Source organism: Nuphar pumila, chromosome 5, assembly GCF_984573655.1.
Source record: "Nuphar pumila chromosome 5, dmNupPumi1.hap1.1, whole genome shotgun sequence".
Lineage (NCBI taxonomy): Eukaryota > Viridiplantae > Streptophyta > Magnoliopsida > Nymphaeales > Nymphaeaceae > Nuphar > Nuphar pumila.
In genome coordinates, this window is record NC_143253.1 from 10,354,146 (window position 1) to 10,381,136 (window position 26,991).

Below are 26,991 nucleotides of genomic sequence, written 5' to 3' on the forward strand. Positions count from 1 at the left end.
AACAAAGTTACAGATGAATTCCAAGTCAACCATGACTTTTAACTCAAGATTGTGGGTCCACTCATTCTAAATCTCATTCAACGAAATAAATTCGATGCAACTTTGTCATTTTTGTGTACTCGTTAGATGGCAGCCCTTTCTAGGTGTAGGGACCGATTCATGAGAAGGACAAAGCATTGTCCTAATGAATGACCAAATCTGCATGTTTTTCTGGTTCACATCTGCAGTCAAATACAAATTGAATAAACAAAGGTACAGACATTTCTTATATTTTAGACCTTGATGAGCTGGTGCAGCAAAGGGCACATTTTTTGTCCAGCTTTGCAAAACCTCCAGTGCTTCCTGTCACTAAATCAATGTTGGAATGGACACCTCCTGCACACCGATGGACTAAGATAAATATCCAGTGCATATCAAGGCTCGCTATGATTCATGCGATGAATGGCATCCAAAATTTCATGGATGGACTGTGTCTTCTAGATTGGTCCCACTTTTTTTTTCCCTCGGAGCTGTTGATGCTCTAGATGAATGGCATCTAAGTTTTGCAAAATGAACAGCTTAAAAAATAGTTCAACATATCATATTTGGGATGCCGTTCATCACATGGATGAACGGCATCAGATTCACACTCATAAATATCCGTAGCTGCTTTCACGAGAAATGGTATTTTGGCTACACAATTAGGGATGCACAAAGGAGATTCATAGAGGCTGGGTGTTTTTCTAGTGAGGGTAGAGTAGAAGAGAGAGAATGGCATGGCTGGAGTATGGTCCTCAGCAAGCTCAACTGGTCCAGCAAGGTCCTGATAGAATCAGGTTATCGAGGAGCCAAGTTCTTGTGGTGGGGTGTAGATGATCATCACTCTATGATCATTGCCTACTCTCGACCCTTCACTGTGGGCCCGGCGTAACTCGGGGGATATGATTCTTTTGTAAACAATCATGACATTAATCAAGCTGATAGAGGGGTCTGCCTAACCTCAGCTAGATTATCGAAAAAAGGAAAAAAACCAATGTTGGAACGAGCAAAATAGGTGTTAGCAAAGACCACTTTTTTCAGCAAAAAAAATACCCTCGCTTTTGTTTTTTCATGTTAGGCCAAGGGAGAAACCCCCAATCACCAAACAAACACTGGCAGGCTTTCGATTGGTAAAACCTTTGAAGTCCTTGTTTCTCATAGAGGGTACACTCAGCTTCGACTTGGAGGCAAGGAAAAATACCTTTGCTTTTACCACCGAGGTGACCTGTGCCAAGCTGAAGGCCCAGGTTCAAATCCCTCTGACACATGGGAGATATCTGGTAGGAGTCTGCCTAACCATGCTTTCCTATCAGAAAAAAAAAACTTTGATTTTGTTGATGAGAAATTTTAGAAATTAGTGCGCAAGGTCCCGGCACTAATTCCACTGGGATCAAACCCACAATTGGTATGGAGCAGCACTGTGGGGCCGGTCCACTTTGTGGGTTTTACCACTATAGGGTGGGGCCAAATTGAGCTTTGATCCCAGTGGGTTCCTCATCATAAAAAACAGAAGAAAGTCCTAGTATTAAGTTCAAAGATTCCTGTGTGAAGAATCAATCAGTATTTTCCGAGTCGTGCAAACTACTAGGATAGTGCTGAAGTTTGCCCATGTAGCGACCAACCCACAAAAAGAAGCAACTTTACATGCAATAATGGAAAGAACTTTGAAATGCTGATATGTCGCCTGAGTGGCAGCGGGCCTGGGGAGAAGGTGCTGACCCCTTCGTCCCAGGTTCGACTCCCACCGAGTGAGCAGGTGCCTTCCATTGGTGGGTGCCGTAAGGGCTTGGGTGACCCCACACGGAGATCGTCATAAAAAAACAGCTGCTTTAAAAGAACAGATAAATCACTACCATCAAAATCAAATTACCTGGTTCTATTAAAAGAATCAAAACTACACGATACTCGGTGAAAAGAATGACTCATTTTCATGAAACTCTTGATGAAACTACAACTGAAAAAACTGGAGTCAAAGATACAGACCATTCTAGTAAAAGAGGACAGGTCAACTCGATTTGTTTCAGCAAAAACATTTCAGGTGTCAATCAATATCCATACTTTTCTCCTTTCCATTAGTACTGCTACTTGTCCATAGCTTGATTGTTCGATCATGTGAGACAGTTGCTATGTACTGTCCATCTGCACAGGGAAAGTTTTATAGGATCAGCAATAAAATCTCTCTCTCTCTCTCTCTCTCTCTCTCTCTCTCTCAACACACACACACACACACACATTGTTCTTACCTTCTGCAACATCTACACAGGTAACCTTTGCTTCATGCCCAGATAATGTCTTGATCGGCTTGAAATCTCTGGCTGACCATATCTGAATCAAACAAAGTTTTACCATTTTTACTCATTACGGAGCATACATATAGAAACCAAATAATGGAAAGCACTATAACCACGCAGAAAAGTTGAAACTATTCCCCAAGTCCCAAAAATTAGCCAGTTCAGCTGATAATGTCTTGATTTTCACAAATCATTTAACCAATCTTGTTTGCACAAGTATGGCAGGCACTAATTCTAGCCTATTTAGAGATACCAAGTTATGTTCCAATTCTGACTGTAAAACTTTGTTTTGAGAGGGAAAGGGCTTTGAGCACTGTACAGAGGTTCAGGTCAACTGCCGCTTCTGAACATGATTGAGAAAAGAGGACTCCAAAAAAATATGGGCATCTAGGAAGTAACTGAGAAGGGTTGTTGGTCTTATTGAAAGATTTGAGTTCATAAATATCTCCCAAGAGATATCTGTGCTGTCCCTACTGTGGACCCCTTTCATTTATCCAAAGGTGGAAGGTTCAGGAATAACCACCTTCCCCATTGATAACCTCGCTCTATCCATGAATATTCCATCCCTCAAACAAAACCCTTGATGAGAACCAATGACATAATTTGAATCATTTGCATGTAAGTGGCAAGCACCTTGGCAGATAACTTATACATATAGTAATCAAGGGAGTTCATGATGGCTTTATTAGTGGTTCGGCACCCTCAGCCCCTCAATTTAGAGATTTTTCTGCCAATGATACTGATCAACCATAGCAATAACCTTCAAATTTGTTCACCTTTTTTTCCTTTTTTGAGGGAAAGTAAGGTATATTGAATTCTCACTGTCCAAGTTTTTCATAATCTATCAAGACTGAAAATAATGAGATTAAACATGGTGTGACCAACCCTTAGACCCAAAGTTAAATAACAATGTCCTATTCCCCTCTTCAAGGAACTCACATTAGCTCCATTTTGAAAGTGTGTGAAGGCACTGAAGGGCCATATCCACAAGATTTATTCATATATCTCTTAGAGGCTGCACAATTCTCATATAATTGGTACTCGTGCTTGAAGATCCAATACATTTCAATCTTCCTACTAGAAAACAAGGTCATCGAGGTGCATTTGCACTTGTGAAAAAGGGAGGTGATCCTCCTCACCCTACCTTGCTAGATGGAAGGAGGTAGTTTTGTCATTGGAAGTGGGAGGTCTTTTCATTGAATGTTTAGGATGATAGAACTAATCCATGGTTATGAAGTGATTAGACTTGCCCATGACATGTGAAATAAGTCAGCCGTTCTTAAGTCTTATCAAATGCAGCTATGGCTGCCCATGAAGGCTCCACTCATCTGGTAGGGGCAACTCATGAAAGTCATCAAGTTGGAGAAATGTCACGAATTCGAAAGCCATAGCTGCACCTCCCTTGCCGCAAGGCTGAAGCTAGGTGTACTCCCAGTGGGCAAGGGGACCTGGGGTTTTTACACCAATGACCTCTTGAGCAAGAGAGGTGGTTTTCCCTGATTACCAGAAAAAGAAAGTGCAGCTGTGGCTGGCAGTTAGCCTTTGGTCACAGTAATCATGGTTAATGCATTCAGTTTGCTCCTTAGAAAGAGTAGGCTTACAAGCTTTAGAATTACCATTGAAGTTCTCAATGAACGTGCCTTTTTGTGTTTTATGCAATTCTTTTAATCCTATTCTTCCCCTTAGTTAACCAGATGACCTATCTCTTCATCCTGTATTCATTTCACAATCAAAATGAATGATGAGGACCATGCTTAAAGTTCATTTGCTATTTTGATCATCTTCTTCTGTCTTAAACATAAGAGACATAAAAGTTATTTGTCAAATCAAAACTGTGATTTTGAATACAGTAACAAATCCATGGAGCATGGTACCATGGAGATCGAGTTGTTGGAGATAGCTACCATGCCAATTAATAGGGAACATCCTTCAAAACATAATTCAATCGTCAAGTTCCATGGTTTGTTGCTAACAAGACAAAGTCAAATTGGCTGCCAGTCAACAATGGACGTTCTAGGATCAAATATCATGTAGATAGAACAGGGAAGATCTTCAAAGTGGTGGAAGATCTAACATGAAGATAAGCCATGCAAATGGAAATATCAGATGAAGATCTTCAAAGCACTGGGAAATCTATCCATGCTCCTCAACATAATTTACTCTCACAACAGATGTGACAGGACGCTTCCAAGAGATAACATCGAAAAAAAAAACTAAATTTATTGGGAAAACTTCACTGGAGATATGGAAAGAAAAAAAAGAGAGATGAAAGAACCCAAATGAAGAAGAAACAAACAGTAATATGAGTGTTAACCAGCAATATTGTAACTCATGATAGTGGACAACATTGTCAATCATGATGTGAGCTGTCAAAAGAAGTGATGGTGAACATCACTAAAATTGGCGATGGAGTGGAAAACAACATAGTCAAGTAAGACAATAGCCAGCATGGTGATCTCTTTCTCTTTTTTCCCTTTTCAATCACATGAGACTTTAAGAAATATTTAGTCCAATCTGAGTAGGCATTCACAACCATAGTAAAAAAAACATTACCCTAAATACAACAAGTTCCTGTATTATTCAACAGAATTGAGAACATTACTCACATGAAGGGTAAAGAAAGTAAAAGCAAAAGGTAATCAAGAAACTACCAAAAAACATTATCAAATTCTTAGCAATTGTTCTGAACAAAAAAATCATATCTGGGAACGGGATTGTGAGGCTTATAAACTAGGCACCTATCAGTCAGAAACGAAGAGAATAATGGATATCCTACACATAAATGCACCCAATTAAATTTTTCTGGAAATTCATATTTCATTATAACATATTCAATAAAGATGTCTATTTCAAAAGAAAGAGCAGTATGGTATTGATTTTGTTTCAAGTAGCATCAGCATTAGATGTATGCAGCATGGTGAATATAACTATAAATAAACGAGGAACTATAACAAGATGTTAATAGAAAAGTATCATCATCCAAAAAGAGTAGTACCTTAGCAGTACAATCGAATGAAGAAGAGACCAGAAAAAACCCTTCCTGACGCTCATACTTGACTTGCGAAATAAGGTTGGAATGTGCTGGTATAATATAGATAGACTTTCTCTTTCTTAAATCCCATATGCGGCATGTATTATCTTCTCCACCAGTGGCCAAGTGATAACCATTGGGAGAAAAATCAATACCAAGAATCTGAAAAGTGACAATTACCCACAGACTCTCAGTCAATAAGCACATTAGGAGTAATATGCGGATACCATACACAAAACTATAAGAAAGCGGACAAAGAAAAGTGAGAACTATCAATAAACAGCAATCAAGTGCATTGCGGAAAGCAATAAAAAAATATAGAGCAAGATATCTAGGACACAGAAAGCATTAAGTTGTAGTTTAGAGCTCACAGGTTTAACATGGCCTTCTAAAGCAAGAATGCTTCTTCCAGTGCGAAGGTCCCAAACACGAGCAAGGGAATCTAACCCACATGATGCCACTAAAGACCCATCGGTATGAAAACAGATACTGTAAACGTTTCTGCTGTGACCTTCCTGGAGGAGCAACTCAGCCCCAGTTTCCACATCCCACAGTCGCCATGTCTTGTCATAGCTAGCAGTTCCCAAGTATCTCCCAGATGGATGGAAAGAAACACGAGCAAGACGATCAAGATGACCTTTAAATACCTTCAAAACAGACCCTTCACTGTTCCACAAAACTGCAGTTTTGTCGGCAGAAGCAGTTGCCAAAACTTTGTTCAAGGGTGAAAATGCCACATCCGTTGCACGCTCAGTATGATGCTTTAATGTAGCAATCTTTTTTACTTGAGGCATACTCCATAGCTTCACCATTCCACTCCAAGCACTACAAAATAAATAAAAAATATTTGAGGCAAGTCCTGAAGATACCCACATGCTTTTATCATGTCAGTAAGTCACACTAATAGCACAGCAACAAAAGTAGACAACAATACTAGCCAGGAACAGACCAACCAATCAAGCTTTGATGGTTATATGCAGGGAGATGGTCCAACCTGAGGGGGGATCCATTAAAAACAATGTTTATAGCTTCTGTCTGGACAAATGGCATGTGGGATTCACCATTAGAGACTGCCAAGGATGGTAATTATTCCTTCACTGGATGGTGAGAGAAAAGAGCCCGAGTTGTTGTGAATGGAGGTCATGGAAAGAAATAATGGGGAAAATGCCAGCACATAGTTAGGTCATGTGGAGTCATCAAGAAGAGATATTGTGTCAACATAAAATCAAGGCCTGACCAGGCGTGGTACACAAGAAGTTTAATGATTTGTAGATTTCATAAATTTAAGTGCACCTTGACATATAAAGATTATAACTAGATTGTTCACAGCTTAGAAAGAACATGTGTCATGGGTAGTGATAGAATATGGAAGGATAACAACCGGAGTGGTTCCCAGAAGTAATGACTTTGCAATGATAGGTTCTGCACAACCAAAGCTTGCTCACAGAAAAAAAAATAGCAAGAAATTGTCCCTACTGATGAAGTTTATCATAGCAAGGATGTTTTTTCCCACTGACAGAGACATAGAACAAGCAAAGAAGTCAACAAGAACATTAGCAGGTACCACTACCTTGGGACAACCAGCAACAAAGCAACAATTGTTTAAAACATTGAGAAGTGCATGCCACGTAGAACAGACAAAACATTGAGGTCTATTCTTAAGCTTACATGTTTCTTTTGTAAAATCTACAAGAATAAAAAGACATTTCGTAACATATAGGCAATAGATGGACTTCGCAAAGTGATGCATATCTTAGACATTCTAAATTACATTATATTTTTTCCAAACATTCCTAGCAAATGAAGTTAAATTGGACTTTATCAAGATTTGAAAATCTTGTGAGCTACTATGTCAAACTAGTGCTTCATTTAGCATGCATGTCCTGTGTTGACACAAGATGACATTGAACATCGCCAGACACACCATGATACTTTATGAGTACAATCAAAACCTGTCCTGAACACAGTCAACACTATGTCCCCACCTTCATTTATTTCCTTTTATGTTCTCAACCCTTTATTTTACTTGGTTTTTCTTTCTTTTAAAATTTGTCACTAGTTAAATGATATTTCAATTTTCAAATTGAGCAAATTACTTGATGTTTATTAATCATGTGACTTGCAATTGTTGTCACAAAAATTGCACTTAAGATGATATTCTTGCTTTATTGCTTTAAGAATTTTGGACACACACACACACAAAAATGTGCATGCAAACATGTGCATGTACATAGGCACACACATAACAAAGTTTTGGAAGTTGAAAAATAAAATTTGTTTAGAATTGCAAGGCTTCTGGTTGCAAGCTAAGCATCAAAAGGAATTGAGACATTGGAGAAATGGAAGCCATCTAATTCTTACAATTAGCAAATATCTCTTATAGAGGTGCTTGCCAACTTCGTTTTTTGTATGAGTAGAAAAAGAACCAATACCTCCTTGATTCCCCAAAAGTCTCCAACATCTTTATTCCTAAGGGTGTGTTTGGAGTGTGGAGTCTCCCTCCACTGAAACAGAGTCAGATTCGTCCCCTCCACCCAAACTCCCCAACATGGGAAACATTACCACAGAAATACAGGGTGTCACGTTGCTTGTGGAAAGCGGGTGCCATGTTTGTATCCGCCAATGGCCCCTGCAGAAAAGGCATGGGTTTTTCACACACTTCTGTGGAAATCCACCCTCTTCTGCGACAGGCAAACTCAATCTAAAGGGAACTTCCTAGGTTTCACCAAACTTCTATCCATATCCAAAACTCGTGCCCCAACTCCTAACCCCCAAACAGACCCTAAGTTTCTAGATGTTTGTTTGGGTATTTCAATCTAGACATGTGATCCTTTTTTACTAACTTGGAAAAATAGAAAAGAAATACAGGGATTGCAAGAATGCTGGGCAAAGGTAAGTCACTACAAGGATGTCTGTCATCTTTGTAGAATTCAAGAGACCAAAGGAAGCTTTTTGGAACCTTAATAATCTCCAACATGATTGTTGGTGAAATGACCCAGACCTGATAACTAAATAAAACAGTTCATCACAAGGGAAAAGTTAAAAGCGGGAAGGAATAAAGAAAGAGGGCTCAAGGGAGATAGCTTGAAGAGTCAGTACAGCAAATTCTCAAGGCTAGGGAAATATCCAGTTTAGGGTGTGATTGGGATGCACCCAGATAGCATGTCCCAGTTATAAACAGTGGTGGCATCAGTTGAGAAATTACAATATGCTCTAATAAACAATTTCCCAATTTATCCCACTTTTCTGGATAAGTGGATACAACCAAAGTCAAAAGAAACGTCAAACTCATCAACAATCACCATATTCAACCTGATAGGAATTTCATCAAACTCAGAGAAAAAAAATTAAAACAAATCAGAAACAAAGACGATGTAACAAATGCATACCAGGTAGCCAGCATCGTTGAATCCGGAGAGAACGAGCACCCGGTGAGTGGCCGATCGTCTCCTATCTCACTACAGTCAAGAGCCAAATCCTCCATCTGTTTCAACACAAAATTGGCCTCTGCATCTTCGTCTTCATCTGGGTCCTCCCTCTTCCTCCTTGCCCGACGGAGCCTCGCCTTCCCCCGCGCCAACGAATACTTCGCAATCTCAATCCTCGCGTCCAAGAGCTCCCTCGGCCCCTCCGTGAAGAAAGGGTAGCTCTGCACTCCATCCCCTTCCCGGTCATCCTCCTCCGCTGCTTCCTCCTCCTCCTCGTGAGCCTTCATGAGCTTCTCCAGCTGCCCCTCCGCATCCAGCTTGGCCATAATGGTGCGGAGCCGGTCCCGTCGCTCCATCTCCCTCTCGCCGAACAGGGTAACCGGCTCGCCGAGGCGGCGGAGGCGGGCGCGAACCGCCGAGTCATTGGTGGGGACGGCAAGGGCGTAGCTCCGGCGCTTCATCAGAAACTCCTGCATTGCCTGCTCCTGCCGCTCGCGGATGCGGCGGCTCTCCTCCGAGACCTGGAACTCCGACGAATTTCCGGCGGTGGCAGAGCCCTCATCGTCTTCGCTGGAGCCGGAACCGTCGACGTTGGCGGCATTTTGACGGGGTTTTGGTGGTGGTGGTCGGATGGGGAGTGGGGCGAGGGGGCGAGGTATGGGAGCAGGAGGGATGGGGTGGAGGGCCGGAAGAGGATGGGGCGGTGGCACTACGATGGTGGGCAGGATCGGAGGAGGGTTTGGAGGTCCATTGCTGCTTGCTGAGGAAGAGGAAGGTGGTGGTGTGTTTCTGGAAGCGTCTGGAAGATGGGTCTCTTCCATTATGAGGAGAAGAGCAATAGGAGTCTGAATTAGAGGGCTGCTACCGTCATGGGCTTTCCATGAATCAAGCCCCCAAACCCTCTCCTCCTCCTCCTTTTTGGACTATGCTGAGTGGTGCCACAGAAGCTGATTCTTTATGCGAAGAGGGTGATCTCAGACTACAAGAAGACCCACAAGAGAGAGAGAGAGAGAGAGAGAGAAGTAGACTTCAGCCGGATCTCAGTATGGGTTCAAGTGCATCAATCCGGTCGGGTCAAAATTGTGAAACCAAACGGGTCAGATTTGTACCGAGTAACCAACCCGATCCGAACCTAAATTTCTGACTATGGTTATAAAAAGTGCCGACCCAAATAATATCTGGGTAGATCCGAAACCAACCCAAGAAATATGTGGGTCGGGTTTGGGCTATGATTTCTGCTGGGTATCGGACCCAAGTGTTTTATATGTATCTTAAGCAAAAGCAAACTTCTAAAATTATACGGATCCGGGTTTGGAATTTCATTTTTGTAATCTGACAAAACACAAACTGGACACTGTTATTTGGACGGGGTTCGGATACACCTTGATGGGTTAGGTACTGGACCCGTTGATAGAAGTAAGACTTGGTTGCTGTGCAGGGCCCGCACGGCCCGAGGGATGTAAACGGATCGGATTCAGTTCAGATTTAGGCTTTACTAAATCCAATATAATAGGATTCAATGTCTAAATAGGATGGCATAAGAAAAACAACACTGAATTGCCGATTACAGATCTGATTAGCTTGATGTAACGAAATGGGTGTACTATTACACATGGTTGGATTTGAATATCTGTTGAATTCAGAAGCAGTTTGGGTTCAAATGTAAGCGTTTATGCTGAACCCAAATCCGATTGCTTATCAAATGCTCTTTGCTGTACCCGACCCGATTAGGTTTGGGTCAAATATCTGATCGAATCTGCATCTATTTAATCGGGTTAGGTACACAGCAAAGAGCATACGATAAACAGTCTGATTTGGATTCAGCATAAACTCTTGGTTTTGAGTGAGGAGTGCTAATGGAAGGATAAACCTCGAGATTGGCATCCTGAAAATTTTTTAAGTAATTTTGTATAGCTATTTAATTCACTGGTAAGTGTCCGCCTAACCCAACTTGCTTATAGAAAAAAGATTGTCTTGAATAAGAAAAATTATATTAAAATAATAATTTTCAATAAAACTTGAACATGGATCCGAATTTCTCAGATTTTGATTTTGAATCACATTGAGTCTTGAATTTGAGGCCCACTATTCCTATGCCCTACCTTCATTTCCAATGAAAAATCTTATATATATATATATATATATGCCTAGTTGCCGTTGTTTTATAAAGTCATAGCTGAATTAAACCCATATAAACTATTTACCCATATTTTTTATGACTCATTTTATATTGTTATCCATCTTTTGGGATGCAAATCCTTTTTAATCATGAATTCACTTTTTAACAAAATTTGCTGTTGAGAGATTATTACAATGAAAATGAGCAGGATTGCCTCATCTTATGTAGGCTTTAAACTTGAGGCATAATTGGCAGATTAAAATTTGGTGCAATTGTTTGTCTGTACAAATGACTTAGTAAGTCCTAATAGGTCAAATAGGATAAAAATAACTTGCATCCTAAGATTTCAACTAGATTGTACCTACAATCTATTGTAATAAATATATAATCATTATTGGCAAGTTTAATGGGAGAACGATAGAGCCCTATTGCACTCCAATCTCTCTTATTTGCAACATTTCAAAGGCTATGTGCATTGACAAGTGATCACATTTATAGTTTTCAGAATTCATCTTTCAAGATTGAAATAGAAAGGTACTTTTATTAAAAAAGGTTTTTCCCTACGTGGAGATTTATCATGTCTCTTCGCCATATTGTTTCATCCAAAAATGATTGTACTCTCCTTGCAAAATGGTATGCTTTATGAAAGGCCTACTAATTTTATGAGATCCACCGTATGTCCAAAATTTTGATTCTTACTTTTTTTTTTTTAAATACTCTTGTCCCTCTACAAGCATAGTAACAACTCATTGTGTCGATGTCTCCAAAATGTGTGAACCATTATTTTACTAAAAAAAAAATGCATAAGGAATACAAGGAGAGGCCTCCACAAATAAAACACAATGTTTCCAACTCATTGTTGTGAATGTCCTTAAAATGTGCGAGACTCCTTTAGCTTGTACCCTTTATGGGACCTTCACAACTATGAGTTGTGAATGTCCTCAAAATGTATGAACCTCCTTTTAACTAAATATTTTCACATTTGCAAATGTCTTAACCTTCGCATGCAAACATACTCACATATTTGTAAGTGTTTTCCTAATTTGCCCCTTATACAATTTTACTAAAAGGAGGTTAGTACATTCTGAGGACCTTCGCAACTATGCTATATTTGTGAATGTCCTTCTGCCATGGTTTCAACACTTGTTGACTCATCACTTGGCTCGTCTTTGAGTGACTCGTGATTCGGTCGTTCAGGTCATGTTAACTATATATTTTATAATATATATATTATAGTATTTTATCAATATATTATATATAATATGCATTCTATGATATTTTTATAATATATTTTTATTAATATATGTATAACCATATATTTTATATATAATATACATATATTTATATTATATTTCATATAATATATGTAATTATATATGTATGACTCGGTTGACTTGATGATTCGGCCGGGTCAATTCAGCAACTTAGTCGAGTTTTGTACAAAATAAGTTTGTACTCATTTTTTACCCAATGACAAGTAAAAAGAGGTCCACACATTTTAGGGACATTCACAATAATGAGTTGTGAATGTCATGCTCCTGATTGTACTCTTTATGCATTTCTTTTAGTAAAACGAGGTTCACACATTTTGGGAACATTCACAACAATGAGTTGCGGATGTCGTGTTATATTTGTAGAGGGGCAAAAATATCTTTAAAAAGTTGAGAATGAAAACTGTAAACATGCAAGAGATTTTGTTAAATTGATAGGCAATTCAAAAAGCATGCCATTTTGTAAGAAAATACGGTCATTTTTCATTGTTTCACTATGTATGATACAAATATGGTGGTCATTAATTCTACATTCACTCCATTATCCTCGTATAGCATTATTTCATCCTAGAGTCTAGCTTGTATGTACCATGTACAATTGACCTGGCATTTCATGGTTTTCTGAGTTTTTTTTTTCTTTTTTGTAAATCTAACCATATAGGCATGGTCTATATGATCCACTTGGTAGGATTGAATTTTTTATCATTGAACTTGGATGTGCAAGCAGATTTTTTCAGGGCTGAAAAATTCATTGGTTGTAAATGTACTAAAATTTATTGATTCAAATTATATTTTTCTTGTTAAAAGAACATGATTCAAGGGTTGACCTTTAGCAAATTGCCAATGTTGAACACATCTAGGAAGTTAGATGGAGTCAAAACCAATGTTATCAGTATTGGCCGATACGCATCGATACACTGCAGGCTTGAATCGATTAATTTTTAATAAATATAAAAAAATACCAAAAATACTTTCCAAATTTTATTTTAAAATTATTTTAATGGTTTTAACATGTGTCATGTTATGATTGACATGTAATATTTTATTATTATTTTTGCGCTGATAAGAATGATTCAGTTGAGTATTGGTATTGTCTGATACCGCTGAATCGGTGGCCCAGCGATTCAGGGCCGATACCAATACTGACAACATTGGTCAAAACAACTATCACACCAAACTTAAGGGTTATTTGATGGAGGGGGCAACATTTTCCAAGGTCCCTACAAGGAGTGGGGCCCACACGCCCACACAAATGCAGGAAGCATTGGACACCATGCTCCACGCATCTAGCAAGGGAACTTGAGAGCATCTATCACTAGAACAGCCCCCCCACTGTCGAAACGATGTTGGACACCCCTTAAAAAAAGGTATAAACCACACCCCCTTGACTGTGCTCATCTCTCTAGCATCCACCGTGTCGGGCACCTTCCTGTCTAATGTCTTTACCAAAGGTGCTCTCTCTTTCTAGGCTTGAGTTAACCCTAATATGATTTTAGGGTTAGAATTTGCTAAATCCAAATCTTTTTTGAGGTACGTTTAGATTTTAGAGGTTTTTGTAATTTATTGAGTGAATGCAAAATTTATTTTTTTGTATGTTTAGATTTTAGGGTTGTTTATTTTAATCTTTATTTTTTTAATTTATTGTATGAATGATGCTAAATTCAATTTCTTTTAAGTTTTTTTATGTTTTTTATTTTAAGGGTTTTATTTTTTAATTCTTATTTTTGTAATTTATTGAATGAATGTATGCTAAATCTATTTTTTTTAAGTATGCTTAGATTTTAAGGGTTTTGCATTTTAATCCTTAATTTTGTAATTTATTAATTGAGTTCATGGGTTTTCTTCGAATATACTTAGGTTTTAAGAGTTTTGCATTTTAATCTCTATTTTTTACAATTTATTTAGTGAATGCATGCTAAATCTTAATCTTTTTTCAAGTATGCATAGATTTTAGGAGTTTTGTATTTTAATTTTAATTTTTTTAATTTATTGAATAAATGCATCCTAAATCCATTTTTTTCAAGTATGCTTAGATATTAGAGGTTTTGTATTTTTATTTTTCCAATTTATTGAGTGATTGTATGCAAAAATTGATTTTTTTTTCAAATATATTTTAAGATATTAGTGGTTTTGTATTTTAATCTTTATTTTTTTAATTTATTAAGTGAATGCATGTTAAATCTATTTTTTTATGCTTAGAATATGAAGTTTCTTTTATAGTAAAGTACACAAATTTTAAACAATTGTGTCCAATTTATTCACAACGGTGCAAATGTGAGACACATGGACAATAGTGCTTTAACCTGGTCGATGCAAATGCTAGACAAGGACACCTTATAATTGTCCTGAATAAGGTCTCAAGGGGACTAGACAAAAATAGTGATCTTATTCGGCGCAGCTGTCCGCTAATCAAACACCCCATAAAAAAATGGGGCAAACACCGACCACCCTTTACCTATATGACATTACAATTCATAGATTGACTCACTCTCTCACACACGCACATGTGTGTGTGTGAGAGAGAGAGAGAGATTCACACAAATTTTAAACTCAACATCTAAGAAAAGGTGCTCGACAACCTAAGATTTTTTATTTATACAAAGTAAAAAACAAAAACAAAAACCAGTGCAAAGCATTTCAATGCCGTCTCATGTGGTCCGAACTTTTATTGCTTCATCATTGGGAAACCGAAATTGATCATCGTGGCTGGTGAATAGTCCCTAAATTGGCGATTTTGGAGCTCATGCGCTGGTGGTTGCTCCCAATATTTTCTCTGCTCCATCGCAGACCATGATGCTCCACTTGGTGATCTCAACGCCAGGACATTAAGGTGCTTAAGTGTGATGTTGGGAGAACGACTTTAAGTGAACAAAGGAAGACATGTCCTTGAACCCTAAGGGGTTCAATGACACTCATACTTTCAAGGAGTTTTAAGAATTTCTTGTGGGATATGAAGTTATACTGACCATCCCAAACCTTTAAACTTCTTTGAATGGTTAAAGGCGGTTGTGTTCCCTCACTTGAAGGTAATTTACTCACCTTTAAACTTCCAAAAACAAGAAAAAAGCCGACACCGTTTGGGACATGCAACGAAACAAATCATTGTTATTTCATTCCATTCTATTCAGTAATTGACCAAAATTGGAAATTAATTGCAAGTGGATCAATCAATTATCTCTGGGCGGAACTCATAGAAGAGAACTTTGAGAATGAGAAAGAGAAAGAAAGCAAGGACGGAGGGGAAGGAGAAGGCAGGTTCAGCATAGAGAGTATTCTTTTTTGCCATTTACCTATTTTGTCTTTTTACCATAAGTTCATTTTGTTTTGTTATTTTGTATATAGGCAAGTTACCCAACTAGCAGCTTGAAACAGAAAGCTATCAGAAGTCTCTATAACTACAACTCCAATGATATCCTATCAGCAATAAACCAAAAAAGGAAGTGAAAGACCCTTTTCACATTGAAGGTAATTATTTGTGTTTTGTTTTTTCTATGTTTTGATAAAATATTTTCTTTACTTGATTTCATGAATTGTTGTTATTAAATATTTGTTTGATCAAATTCTGTTTTTTTTTATGTGATTGCATATATGTTGGAGTTGGACAAACAAATTAAAAAATAAATAATTCATTTTTTTATCTTTGTTCTTTATATATATTGAATGAGTATCTTGATTGTTTTATTTATTCTTGTAAATATTAATATAAATGTTGCAGAAATTTTCCTTAGATTATAAGATGGGGATATGGCTTTAATAACAAAAAATATAAGCTCTATTAGTTTTGTTTAGAGAAGAACTACATCATTAAAGCACACTAATCAACAATGAATATATTATCTTATGCAAACATATGCAGATGCCATAGTCAAAATGAATTTGCACTGATTGTTATTTGTTTATGCTTTATGATTAATGACTAAGTGCTCTATGTTACTAGCTGTAGATTTTCTAATATTTTTTTAGTTTAAACCTTGAGAAATACAGGAGCTTACCCCTTTCATATTTTTGAAAATCACCTCAATACGCCTCATGGCTTTAAAAACCTTGGACCCACCATAAAAGAAATCATACCCAGGTCCTATAAAGATTATATGAACCTGACTGGACCATACCCAATCGGATTCAAGTTCAAGTCCACTAAGTGGTAACTCTACTGACCCAAGTAAAATGGGCCCCACGAAAACCTTCAGAGCTTTTGAGGCTCTAGATGAGCGCTATCTAGTTGGCTGAGCAGCAAACGCTCCAGTGGTTGAGTGCCGTTCATCCACTGGATCAACGGCATTCGAGGAGCCTAGACCGTAATGACCACCGACCCATTCTGCTGTCTGAAGGAGCGTTTGCATTGCGTGGAAAGTGGAGAGAATTTCCGCGAAAATGCATGGGTGCCCCGTTCTCCATTTCCAGCGCGACTCGGACATGGGAGTGGGACCCACCCACGCAAACACCACGAAGGGATTACCGTGGAATTTTCAAACCTCTCGCTAGTGCGAACGGACGTAAAAATGCGCCCAAGTCACCCTCCTTTTTTACCGCCCCTTGCGGAAAAAATATACTTATTACCCCCTTCTCGTTTTTCCCTTTGAAAATGCAAAACGCAAAAAATCGGAAAGCGAAAGATATTCAAGTATGTAATCCATGAAAAGAACCAGAAAAAGACAGAAGAATGGAAAATATTATCATCTAGTTCAACTGAATTCTGGAGCGAGAGAGAGAGAGCTTTTTCCATATTGAAATTCGTTTATTGCTTTGATTTATCTCATTTGATTTTTATGAAGAACCGAGAGCCTTCTTTTCCGACTACGGAGTAGGAAATTGGAAATCCGGGAACCGAAAAATGGAGTATATCTATAAATCTCACATCGAAAGGACTAGTTCACGAAATAACCAAAAGATCAACCAACGACTACCGAAAAAAAAAAGAGAAAAATCGAAGATTTTTCAGAAGAACGCCCAGGGGAAAAGGAAGAGAAAGAACGAGAACGCGGTAAAGGAAGAACATTCCGGATGTTGAAATATACCTCAGTAATCCAGGAAATTCCGGGAACTAACGGCCCCAATCATTGTCCAGTCAATCAGAAGAAAAGAAAAAAGACAAAAAAATCTCCGAAAGTACAGATCAACGTTTCCTTATGTTCGTAAAACAACAATTTCGTGAATAATTCTGTGATTTTTTTCTCTTCGGAACGCGGATGAGGAAAAAGAAAGTGTTTCCTTTCCCGCGCTTGGCTGTCCTCTCAAAGCAAACGGTTTCCCGGAATTGACCTTTCACCAGAAATTATGTGTTTCTGACGAAGGAGGAGGAGATTGCGGGGTACTTATAGGCGAGGAGCTGCCCTAGTGGACCGGCCCTACCTGTTAGACCAACCGGCTGCTTCCCGTTCTTTCATCCGCGGCCGACGGGTTATATTACCCAACAAAAATGATCTGTTGAACCAAAGATGACTTTGAAAAACAAGTTTAAAAGCCCTGTATCGCCACCTCTAAAGTTATGGCGCTTCGTGCTCTCTGTTAGAGCACGTTTGGAAGCAAGAAATACTTTCGCAAGAAATTTACTGTCACAGCCAAAGTTCTTAGATTGAACAAGAAACTTACACATTACTACTTGCATTTTGATAAGGGAGGCTATCAAATTCTTTCCTAATCCTATACAAAATAAAAACTATGATTTATTCGAACTCTCAATTACTCCCGTTGATATCAAAACTGCAACAAAGATTTCGGACAGAATTAGATAGCTGGATGGTAAGGTTGCACTATCATAACCGAGGGACACCTTGTGGTCAAATCTCATACGGGACTATATCCCGTAGCTCGCTTATGGAAAAAATAAAAAGCTGCAACATGCATTATATGAATTGCATCAATAGCCATGGGAGATAATCGAAGTTTGCTCGAGTCACAATTCATTCTCCAAAAACATCATGGCCGCTAAAGTTTTTCACTTTCTACTCTGATAATGCAGCAGGAAGCATGAGAAAGGATAAGAGCATCTTCTTCCCAAGTTGAACACACAAGGGAGAGTTCTTGAAATCACAAGGAGAAAATAAATCTGATACCTAGTTCATGCCAGTACATGCTGCACGATTCTCAATGCAGCCACAGCATCCAATCACAACACTTGAGCAGTCCTTGACCACTATATCCTATATACATGATCCAAAACATTTGGCATTGAATGAGAATCAGATGAAACAGTTGGATCTGATCATATTTTCATTATAAGCTATATCTATTCTCACCAGTGCCCAATTTGCACAAAGTGAACAAACTCAGACAATACAGAAGCACAAGATTGTGGATCGCAAAGCCTTTGTTTTACAGTAATAAGATTTTGTTTCAACACCCAAAAGGAAACTAAAGAACAGCATCGAGAGATCGGTACCTTATTAACATTGTTACAATCCAAATATATAGCAACAAAAAGGAGAGCCGACCAAGCTAATAGATTACAAATGGTAATTGGAAAGAGGAAAACACATCTCAACTAAGCAACCGGAAACTAATAAATCACTTACTAATTCTGACTTCTAGAAAGAATTGAATCCTCCGCCAACTTCATCTTCATCGTCTAATCGCACACGTGGATGAGGAAATGTAGCTGTTGTCTATGCAAGGGAAAAGGCAGGAGGAACACCAATAAATCAATTAAGCCAATGCTTCACTTGTGTTCATGGGCCCTGTTGGACCTGACGATGTATCTGAACAATCCAATCAACGTAGCCGCTTGTTCCACCTATTTGGTCCTCAACAAGGTTGAGAAGCAGCAAGGAGCCCTCTCTGGGTTGCTCCCCTTGTCTTACTAAATGACAATGCTGGTAAAAGGAAGGATCACTCTCCCTCATTCTTTTCAACATTAACGAAAGCTTTCTTGAAAACTCGTTGTTGAGCTCAGTGAGAGTAACCTGCAGATAGTTAAGCACATACAGTCAATAGGGAGATTGGCATTGACCTCTTACGTACACTAGACACCTTTAGTGTGTATCAGCTATGGTGATGCCAGCAAAAATCGCAACTCATACAAACTGGCATAAAAGGGCACTAAAAATATCTTACATTTCCCTTTCAAGAGACAAATATAATGTCAAGCATAGTCACAGATATTGCCATATTTTTTACAATCTCATGATTTATCACGAGATTTTCAAAAACTGATACAATCCCGATGTTATCTTGTTATTAACATGATACTTATATTTTTACATGTTATATGATATATCCTTATACATATTTAAAATTTAAATGTACCAATATTTATCTGAGATTTTCCCAAAAAACAAATTTTCTATCACGAGTTTATCCTTTCTGGAGAAAATCCTGATAATGAGATTTGTGACTATGATGTCAAGAAGGAACCAACTTTTTCATTTTTAAGGATGAGCTGGGGAATAAACCCCTGTGGGAATTCCAACCCGAGACCCCTCTGTTTTGATAGTATGACCATGCAGCTATCTCATTCAACCCCAGAAGGAATCAGCTTTGATGATTAAAAGAACAATAGGGTCAACCATGACAATGCATAAGTTTGCCTGGCAGTCGAGAACAATAAAATTGCAACAAAAGCCCGTAAATCAAACTGTCAAAAAAGCCACATACCTCAGACAAGTCAACAAAACCTGTCAAATCTGCTCCTATTACATTGGCTGCTATATCAGATGACAGCACTTTGCCAAACCAAATAATGAAGCGAAACCCATCATCATAAAGAAATAGGCCTCTGGGATCCAAGGATTCCGCTGTTAAAGGCACCCGTTTCAGAACTTTGGCATAATTGTCAATAGTAGCAGGCCCCTACACATGGCAAAATAATTCAGAATTAAAACCAACCATATGAAAAAATCTTTAATGACAAAACTTCAATATCGAAGAGAAATTGATGATGCATCAAAAGAACCATTAACCTTCAAAAGATATTCATCGATCCGGTACAAGTTAGGATAGAGAAGCTTCAGTAGCCTATTAACAGGCACAACCATCAAGTTGTAACCAGCTGCACAGCGCTCATCTAGTTGGGCATCAGCATACCCACCACGAAGAGCTATGGATTTACACAAAGCCAGTGCATACAAGGGCAAAAATCTCAACGATTCTGGATATATCAATCTGCCAGTTAACCGATGTTGAACAGCATACAGGTTCCGGTATTCTTTTAGGCTTTTAACTATCCTTAGTTGCACAGCTTGGCGCGCTTCTTCCAGCTTACTGGACAAGGTTTTCTCAATTGCTGCAGTTTTTTGGCATCACAGTAGATGTCAGAAAAGTGATGAAATAAAAAACGATAAAAAACAGAATAATAAAAGCTGTTTTGCATATCCACTCTTATGGAACATATTTTAATACATAATATGTTAATCCAACAGCAAGAGACTTAACAGACCATGTAACCAATAATCTCTTATGAGAAAATGTGAAACATCAAAAAGAAATCACAAACTAGGACCCACATGACAGTGTCAAAGAAAAGCACTAAATATCCATTTCAGTGTAAAAAGAATGAAAATAATAGAAATAAAAAAGTTCAGCATCTCAATTTCACTCCATGTCCTTTGTATTCATTCTATTCTTCCAATAATAATAAATATATTGAATGCTCCTCTAGCAAGTATCATGTCTGTATTTGATCGACGATGCCTCTTTCTTGTTCTCTGTCTAGATTTGAACCACCAAAGAACCCTCCGTCCCATGCATTTTCCTCAAATTGAGCTTCTCTTTTGATCACAAATAACCAAAAGATAGACGGTCAAGTCCCCTTCGATTTCAACAAATATGGTTTTAGGGACATTTTTCACATGAAATGATCTGCATTTATACAAGGTGATTGAAGAACTAACCGGCCCAGATTGGCTCATTAGCACAGAAATATGAGACATTCCCAATGTGAATCCATGTCTTACATCTTCAAGGCCTAAGTGGATCATCGATGTTGGATTCAACTTGCGTTGGATCCAAATGTGTCAGCCCAGAATAGGGTTAGACCTAGTTGACCCATATAAAAATATAAATATAATTCGACACTTTCTTTTTCACGAAAAGCTGAAAACCCCACTGGCTCGCGGGTATCTCCATAGCTTTCAGAGGTGGGCTACATAAGGCAGGGTCGTCGTGGGGCCCCACCCGGGGTTTTCCTAGCTTCGGCAAGGGTTCCTTGTCATCAAAAATTTTACAAGCAGCTCTCCCTACTCAGAAAACAAATGATGTCTTCACATAGCAAATGGATCTTTTAGTTTGAAACCAGTTGCTTGAATCCAGCCAGCTAGTTACAAGTTACAATCAGATTTGATCAGACATACACCACCATATAAAAATGGAGCTGGAACCTATCTATCTTGATGAAATAGTACTTGTGGAACTATAATATTTTTTTCCTTTTTTCTTTGGTAATTCTGTAGGCTTCAAACATTTTAGGCAAATCTCAAGATCCACCCTGTAGTATCAGTAATCACATATAGCTCACGATCTTTGTGTTGCTAAGAAAAATATCCATTTACTTGACCTGAAATCCATGTTCTTGGCCTTGATTAAATTATAACTTAGTTGACACTCGACAATACTCTTACATCATATGTTCCAGAATCCAAGCTCTTCATCTTCCCAATATTCTGCCAAACCACCCAAATATCTGATTAGCTTTTTGCTTCAATGCACTCGGTTCTTTTACAGTTTTTACTGCCCAGCAAGCCTCCACCAAAGTAAACCATTTTTCAATGATTAAGTTAAATCCTACCACCCTAATCTACTACCTGCCAGTTTTCAAATATGAAAGGAGTTTTTCCTCCACATGAGAATGGTAGAATGCCAATAAGGCTTGATGATGATGGTGCTCTAAATGTGGCCCTAAAAGATAACAAGATGGACTTAATTTCCTTCATAGTCAAAATGAGTGTGATAAAAAATGTTCAGTTCTATGGCTGCTTTTACATCATATTGGAAATTATAGGATAGTCCCTCTGACAATCATGTATGCAATGACAGAAAGGGCACTCTTTCTAGAGCTAGGCAGCATCTAACTTGTGTCACTTGTAGATCTTCATATTTATGAACCAAAATCATGAATATTATATGGCTTAAGATATAGAAAGCAAGTTTGACTTACATGGTTGGCTTCATGAATTCTTCTCTTGAAAATTCATTTTGCTTGGCTCCAGACAGCTTAGCATAAGGGTCAGGTATCTCATGAGTTTTCTGGATCACCTACCATTCGCTAATTCTTGCATTACTTGCTTTGCTCCCACCCCTATTTCCTGCATTCATCCTAAACCCACATGCAATGACCCGTCTCCTTCTGAATCTAGTACATCCTTATTGAGACTAAATCTGCCCATTCTGGGATTCATTTAGTTGGAATGGTTCACGACAGACCTAATGTAGATATGCCTTAATTTTCCAACAAGGACCTAAAGCATGGTTAGATTTGGTGTTATACATCCTAGTCTCCATGCCTCCCAACCTAAGTCACATGGGTGCGGGTGCGGGTGCGGGTGCGGCAAAAAATAATATATATATATATATATATATATATATATATATATATATATAAGGGGTCCGGGTTCCCCCGATGCGGATCCTGGGCAAGGCCGTTCTGTTCCGGGCAAGGCCTAATCAATACCACCACCAGCTACGCTCACGTCACTTTCTAGCAAAATAATTAGGCCGGGCACGGCCTTGACCTTAGCTGCCCGCCCTTTCCCCTCTAACCCACAAACCTCATTTCACCACATCAAGTGCTCACGTCATTTTTTTTATTGTAATGGTTATAAAGAAGATCAAACCAAGACCCATTAGTTTAATTTAAGTAGAATATCATTGTATCTCCTTGGCCAGGATGTAATTACTCGGGCTTTAAAATCACCAGTCAATATCTTATTAGTTTTGACCTCTGTTTCCGTGACCGTATCGCCTCCAACCATCTTTTCTACCTTTACATTTTTAGATTTCTTTATGACATATAATAAGATATTTGGAGATTTTGTGTTTTGCGCTTTTTCCTTCTGGAAGTGGAGGTGAGACTAGTTGGGGGCAATCAGTTAGTGCATCACGTGAAGGAACTTTGGTTAGAGTCCCCAACCCTGGTTGGGTGCAACACTCGAGACATGTAAAGGGAAGGGTTAGTGTGATGTGATTTGAAGTAATAAGGGGCAGCAGCGTTAGCTTTACTAATTTGTCCCAAAGGCCGAATGTTGGAAGCATGGGAAGCAGCGAAGGATGAAAGGGGGAGATTGGTTGCGCATCAAAGACCGGGGCAGTAGTAGTGTAGGCACAGCAGGGAGCTTTGCAGGCGCAGCAACAGCAGCAGCCTTGGCCGTGAATGATTCCCTTTAGGTTGGTGGCTTCAGAGGGGAGCTGTTTTCCGTTTGTGGTCTGGTTTGCTGACTTTTGATAAAAAGAAAAAGCAAGGTTTTTTTTGTGTATTTTCCTTAAGAAAAAAGTAGTATTTTTCTTCTTTTTTTGGTGGTTTTAATGAAGGTGGGTGGTGGTGTTCGTGTTGGTGTTGATGGAGGTGGTTTTGAGGACGGGGAGAGAGGAGTTGGTGGTGAAGGGAGGGAAGGTATTAGTCCGGCGCCTCAAAAGCTGTCTCGCACCGATGTGTTCCCCTTTAGGATGCCTCCCTTCTCCCGTTGTGACAACAGCCCCACCTTTTATAACAGTGAGGGCAGGTCGAGCGATTTATACGATGTCCCCGGTGGTGCAGTTGCAGCAGGAGCTACTGCAACAAGGACTCTGCAACCTTTTCCTATTGCCTTCAAATCCCCAGGTATCAACTCTAAAACAACACCCCTTCCAAAACACCCTTTGCATTTTTCCGGCACCTCTGATTTGTCCAAAGAATCACCCTTGTACCATTTCATAGGGCAAAATTTTAAAAAAAAGTCAAAAAAATGTATCAAAATGACCCTGGGTGCGTTGACCGCAGCCAGGGTCGGGTTGACCGCACCGGGTGCCGCACCCGCATCGCGTCGACACGGGTGCGGTACCTGTCTGGCCAAATCCCTGTGATATAGCACCCAACCTGACCCAATTTCATGATTTGGACCTCATTGCCTTATGCCTAACCCAAACATCTTAACTTGTTTGCCGAAGTCTATAACTCAAGATCCTTGCTTGCTCTGCAGTCTGCACAAATCCATTTTTATGCTTATTGATTCTTGTTTGAAATGGATAAAAATCCTAGCACCTATGTCACAGGGACTCGGCAACTAGATGCCTCACCCGCGTCGCACCCGCACCCGATGTGGTCAACCTGACCCTGGGTGCAGTTAACGCACCCAGGGTCATTTATGTCCTTGCACCATACTGAATTCCACCAGGCTCAACTTGCATAGGAATTTCTCCACCAGAAGCACTGAAATTGGTCTGTGCTTGAATCAAAGTCATGTGAATTATTTGAAGACATGCAAGCCCTCCAAATACTTTATCAATTTCTACCAAACCCACTTTGATGTGTGGGTTAAATGTTCTTCTGATAGAATCGGATAAGTTGTACCACCACATACCTGAAATCCTTTTTGCCTTCTACCATGTAACCAATTCCCCTATGCCCTGCTTGCACTCTGCATGGCTGAGGTTGAAACTCACACCAAACCTTGTGGTAGAGGGTTCAATTATGTCTCTTGTACCAAAGTGCAACAACTCACTTTATCTTGCTGTTTGTGATCCAGTCATTAGGTATACTGCTAGTGCTCATTGTAGAAACACAAATAAAGTCTGCCAAACTACAATAAACAAATTTAAGCTTAAAGCTGAAGAAGAAAACAATCACCATCTAAGTCACAGGGACTCAGCTAACTGGGTGTCGCACCCGCGTCGACGCAGGTGCGGCACCCGGTGAGGTCAACGCACCTAAGGTCATTTGTGTACATTTTTTGAACCAAAAAAAGAACAAGGAGGGTCGAGGGAGGGGAGGTGCTCAACACCACCCTTCCTGACAGACCCAGAGCCACCACGATGGTGGCTCTGGTCCACCGACCTGAGAACAGGAGGGTCGAGGGAGAAGGAGAAGAGAGAAGAAGACTCAGGGGAAGGGGGGTTTACCTGAGAAGGCCGTGGAGGGCGCTGAAGCCACCGGCGAACAGGGTGCCCGCGGGAGGGGGGTCGACTGTCGAAAAAACGTTGTGAGAGAGAGGGAGAAACGAGCGGTGGGGCTCGTCGGGGTTTCGGTGACTGAGGGAGCTCGAGAGGGAGGGAAACCGAGGGTGAGGAGAGGGTAACAGAGAGGGAGAGGGACGAGCACAGGGGGCGGGGAGGAGGCTATCGGTCGGTGCTCTGGCGAGCCGTCGGCTGGAGGTCGGACGAGAGGAGAGACCACGGCATGCGGCGAAGGTGGGGAGGGTTTTCTCGAATGAGAAAACCCAAACCCCTTTGTTGCTTTATAAAAGCACAGGGTGGGATATCCAATTTGGTCTGGGTCGGGTCCAGACCCGACCCAGGTCCGACCCGTTTTTTTTTTAATCCTGGGTTTTTTTTAAATCCTATATATATATATATATATATAATTTTTTTATATTTTTGCCGCACCCCCGCACCCAAGTTTTTTGAAAGTGCCGCACCCCCGCACCCGCACCCATGTGACATAGATCACCATTAACAATGTCAATAATTACTTTTTGCAATAGTAATCCACCTCTTACCTTGATGGAAATGTCCTCTTATACTAAAAATATATTATTATGATAAAAACCCAAAAAAAGGCACTATGGATCACTCATTAAGTAATCATTAAGTAACCAAAAAAGAGGTACTATGGATATATATGATAAATGGGTGTAGTTTTAAGTAATCATGGGTTTGGATCTTAATAATATTGTTGGATGTTTATAGGTATTTTAAACTCCAGTTGGATCATTTGGTTTCTGCTTACACACCACCTCATCTTGATAAAAACCAAAACACGGTCGTATCTCCAGTTCCCAGGTCGCCCTTTATATGCCATGGCCCAGTCCACCAGTTAGCAGGTTTAAAAATTGAAACCCACCACTCTCTCTCTCTTTCACAAAGACTCGCGCCGATGCTATGTTCATTATCCAGTTCCACTGGCAATCTATTTCATGCCAACCAGATGGATTACTTATCCCCCACATGCAAGTTGAAACATCATGCAACAGAAACACCCTGTCTAAACCTCCTGGCCACATCACTCGTTATACAAATCCTACAAGCTTTTCCCCATGATTCCACATTGATACATCCAGAAAAACTCTGTGAACACATCATGGTATTCACTTCAGTGCAGTAACCATTTTCAACATACAGCATCTATAGTCAACTCAATTCTGAAAACTAAAGAAACAGGATTACTTGCTCACTGCTTGGAAAATCAGTCAGGAACAGTCTTATTCCCGGCCATTTAACTTCTCTGCATCATATGCTATTATATTCTGTTCCACAGGAATTTCAGGTAGCTACTCAATTTTCATCACCTTTTCTGGTGAATCCCTCTCAACTCCAGAAAATTGTGTCAGCTTGTTTCCAGTTTCCACTATTCTTTAAGCCTGCATTCACATCATGCTACCAGCTGCTTTTGGGGAGATTAGACCATGTTTGCAGGCATGGAAAAGCTCAGATCAACTTTCTGTTAAATTATGTATCGATATTTGTAATCTCATATATATATATATATATATATATATATATATATATATATATATATATCCACCTGAAAAGGTAGGATAAGAAAATATAGGTGTTGCACCCATTGAAAATAAGATGAGAGAGAATCGTTTACGGTGATTTGGACATATTCGGTGAAGGCCTAATGGTGCTCCAGTTAGAAGGATGGAGAAATGGGAAAATATATTAGTTAAAAGAGGTTGGGGTAGGCCTAGGAAGACTTGGATGGAGA

The 26,991-nt window shown here is 39.4% G+C and overlaps 2 protein-coding genes across 4 annotated transcripts in view; both read right to left on the bottom strand.

Moving 5' to 3' along the window:
• Positions 1–291: 291 nt before the first annotated feature.
• LIS (WD-40 repeat family protein / small nuclear ribonucleoprotein Prp4p-like protein) lies at positions 292–10,710 on the bottom strand. Of its 2 annotated transcripts, XR_016432052.1 has the most exons (6): positions 8,730–10,710; positions 5,712–6,165; positions 5,305–5,502; positions 2,262–2,343; positions 2,002–2,157; positions 292–375 (listed from the first exon to the last, which is right to left on the bottom strand). XR_016432052.1 is itself a non-coding variant. In XM_090007103.1 (5 exons), the coding sequence occupies exons 1-5, from the start codon at positions 9,587–9,589 to the stop codon at positions 2,060–2,062; spliced, it is 1,692 nt and encodes a 563-aa protein (XP_089863229.1). In that variant the 5' UTR covers positions 9,590–10,710; the 3' UTR covers positions 1,944–2,059. The 2 variants fall into 2 exon arrangements, 1 of the variants encoding a protein (XP_089863229.1); XM_090007103.1 differs by lacking the exon at positions 292–375 and having other exon boundaries at positions 1,944–2,157.
• Positions 10,711–18,368: 7,658 nt separating this feature from the next.
• Positions 18,369–26,991, bottom strand: part of LOC149836742 (protein transport protein SEC24 A-like) — a 29,944-nt gene continuing 21,321 nt past the window's right edge. For both annotated transcript variants that reach the window (XM_090005554.1, XM_090005555.1), the window contains exons 11-13: positions 20,057–20,379; positions 19,752–19,946; positions 18,369–19,060 (exon numbers count right to left, since the gene is read on the bottom strand). In XM_090005554.1, the coding sequence (XP_089861680.1) occupies positions 18,827–19,060; positions 19,752–19,946; positions 20,057–20,379 (752 nt within the window). In that variant the 3' untranslated portion in view covers positions 18,369–18,826. The remainder of the gene's footprint in view (positions 19,061–19,751; positions 19,947–20,056; positions 20,380–26,991) is intronic.

Bases quoted from the DNA above. Each gene is read 5' to 3' on its own strand.
- LIS (XM_090007103.1), bottom strand. From the start codon at position 9,589: ATGGAAGAGACCCATCTTCCAGACGCTTCCAGAAACACACCACCACCT. The intron at 6,166-8,729 runs GTATGCATTTGT...TTTATTTTGTAG, and splicing joins TCAACGATGCTGGCTACCTG to TGCTTGGAGTGGAATGGTGA. The intron at 5,503-5,711 runs GTGAGCTCTAAA...GTCACTTTTCAG, and splicing joins TAGAAGGCCATGTTAAACCT to ATTCTTGGTATTGATTTTTC.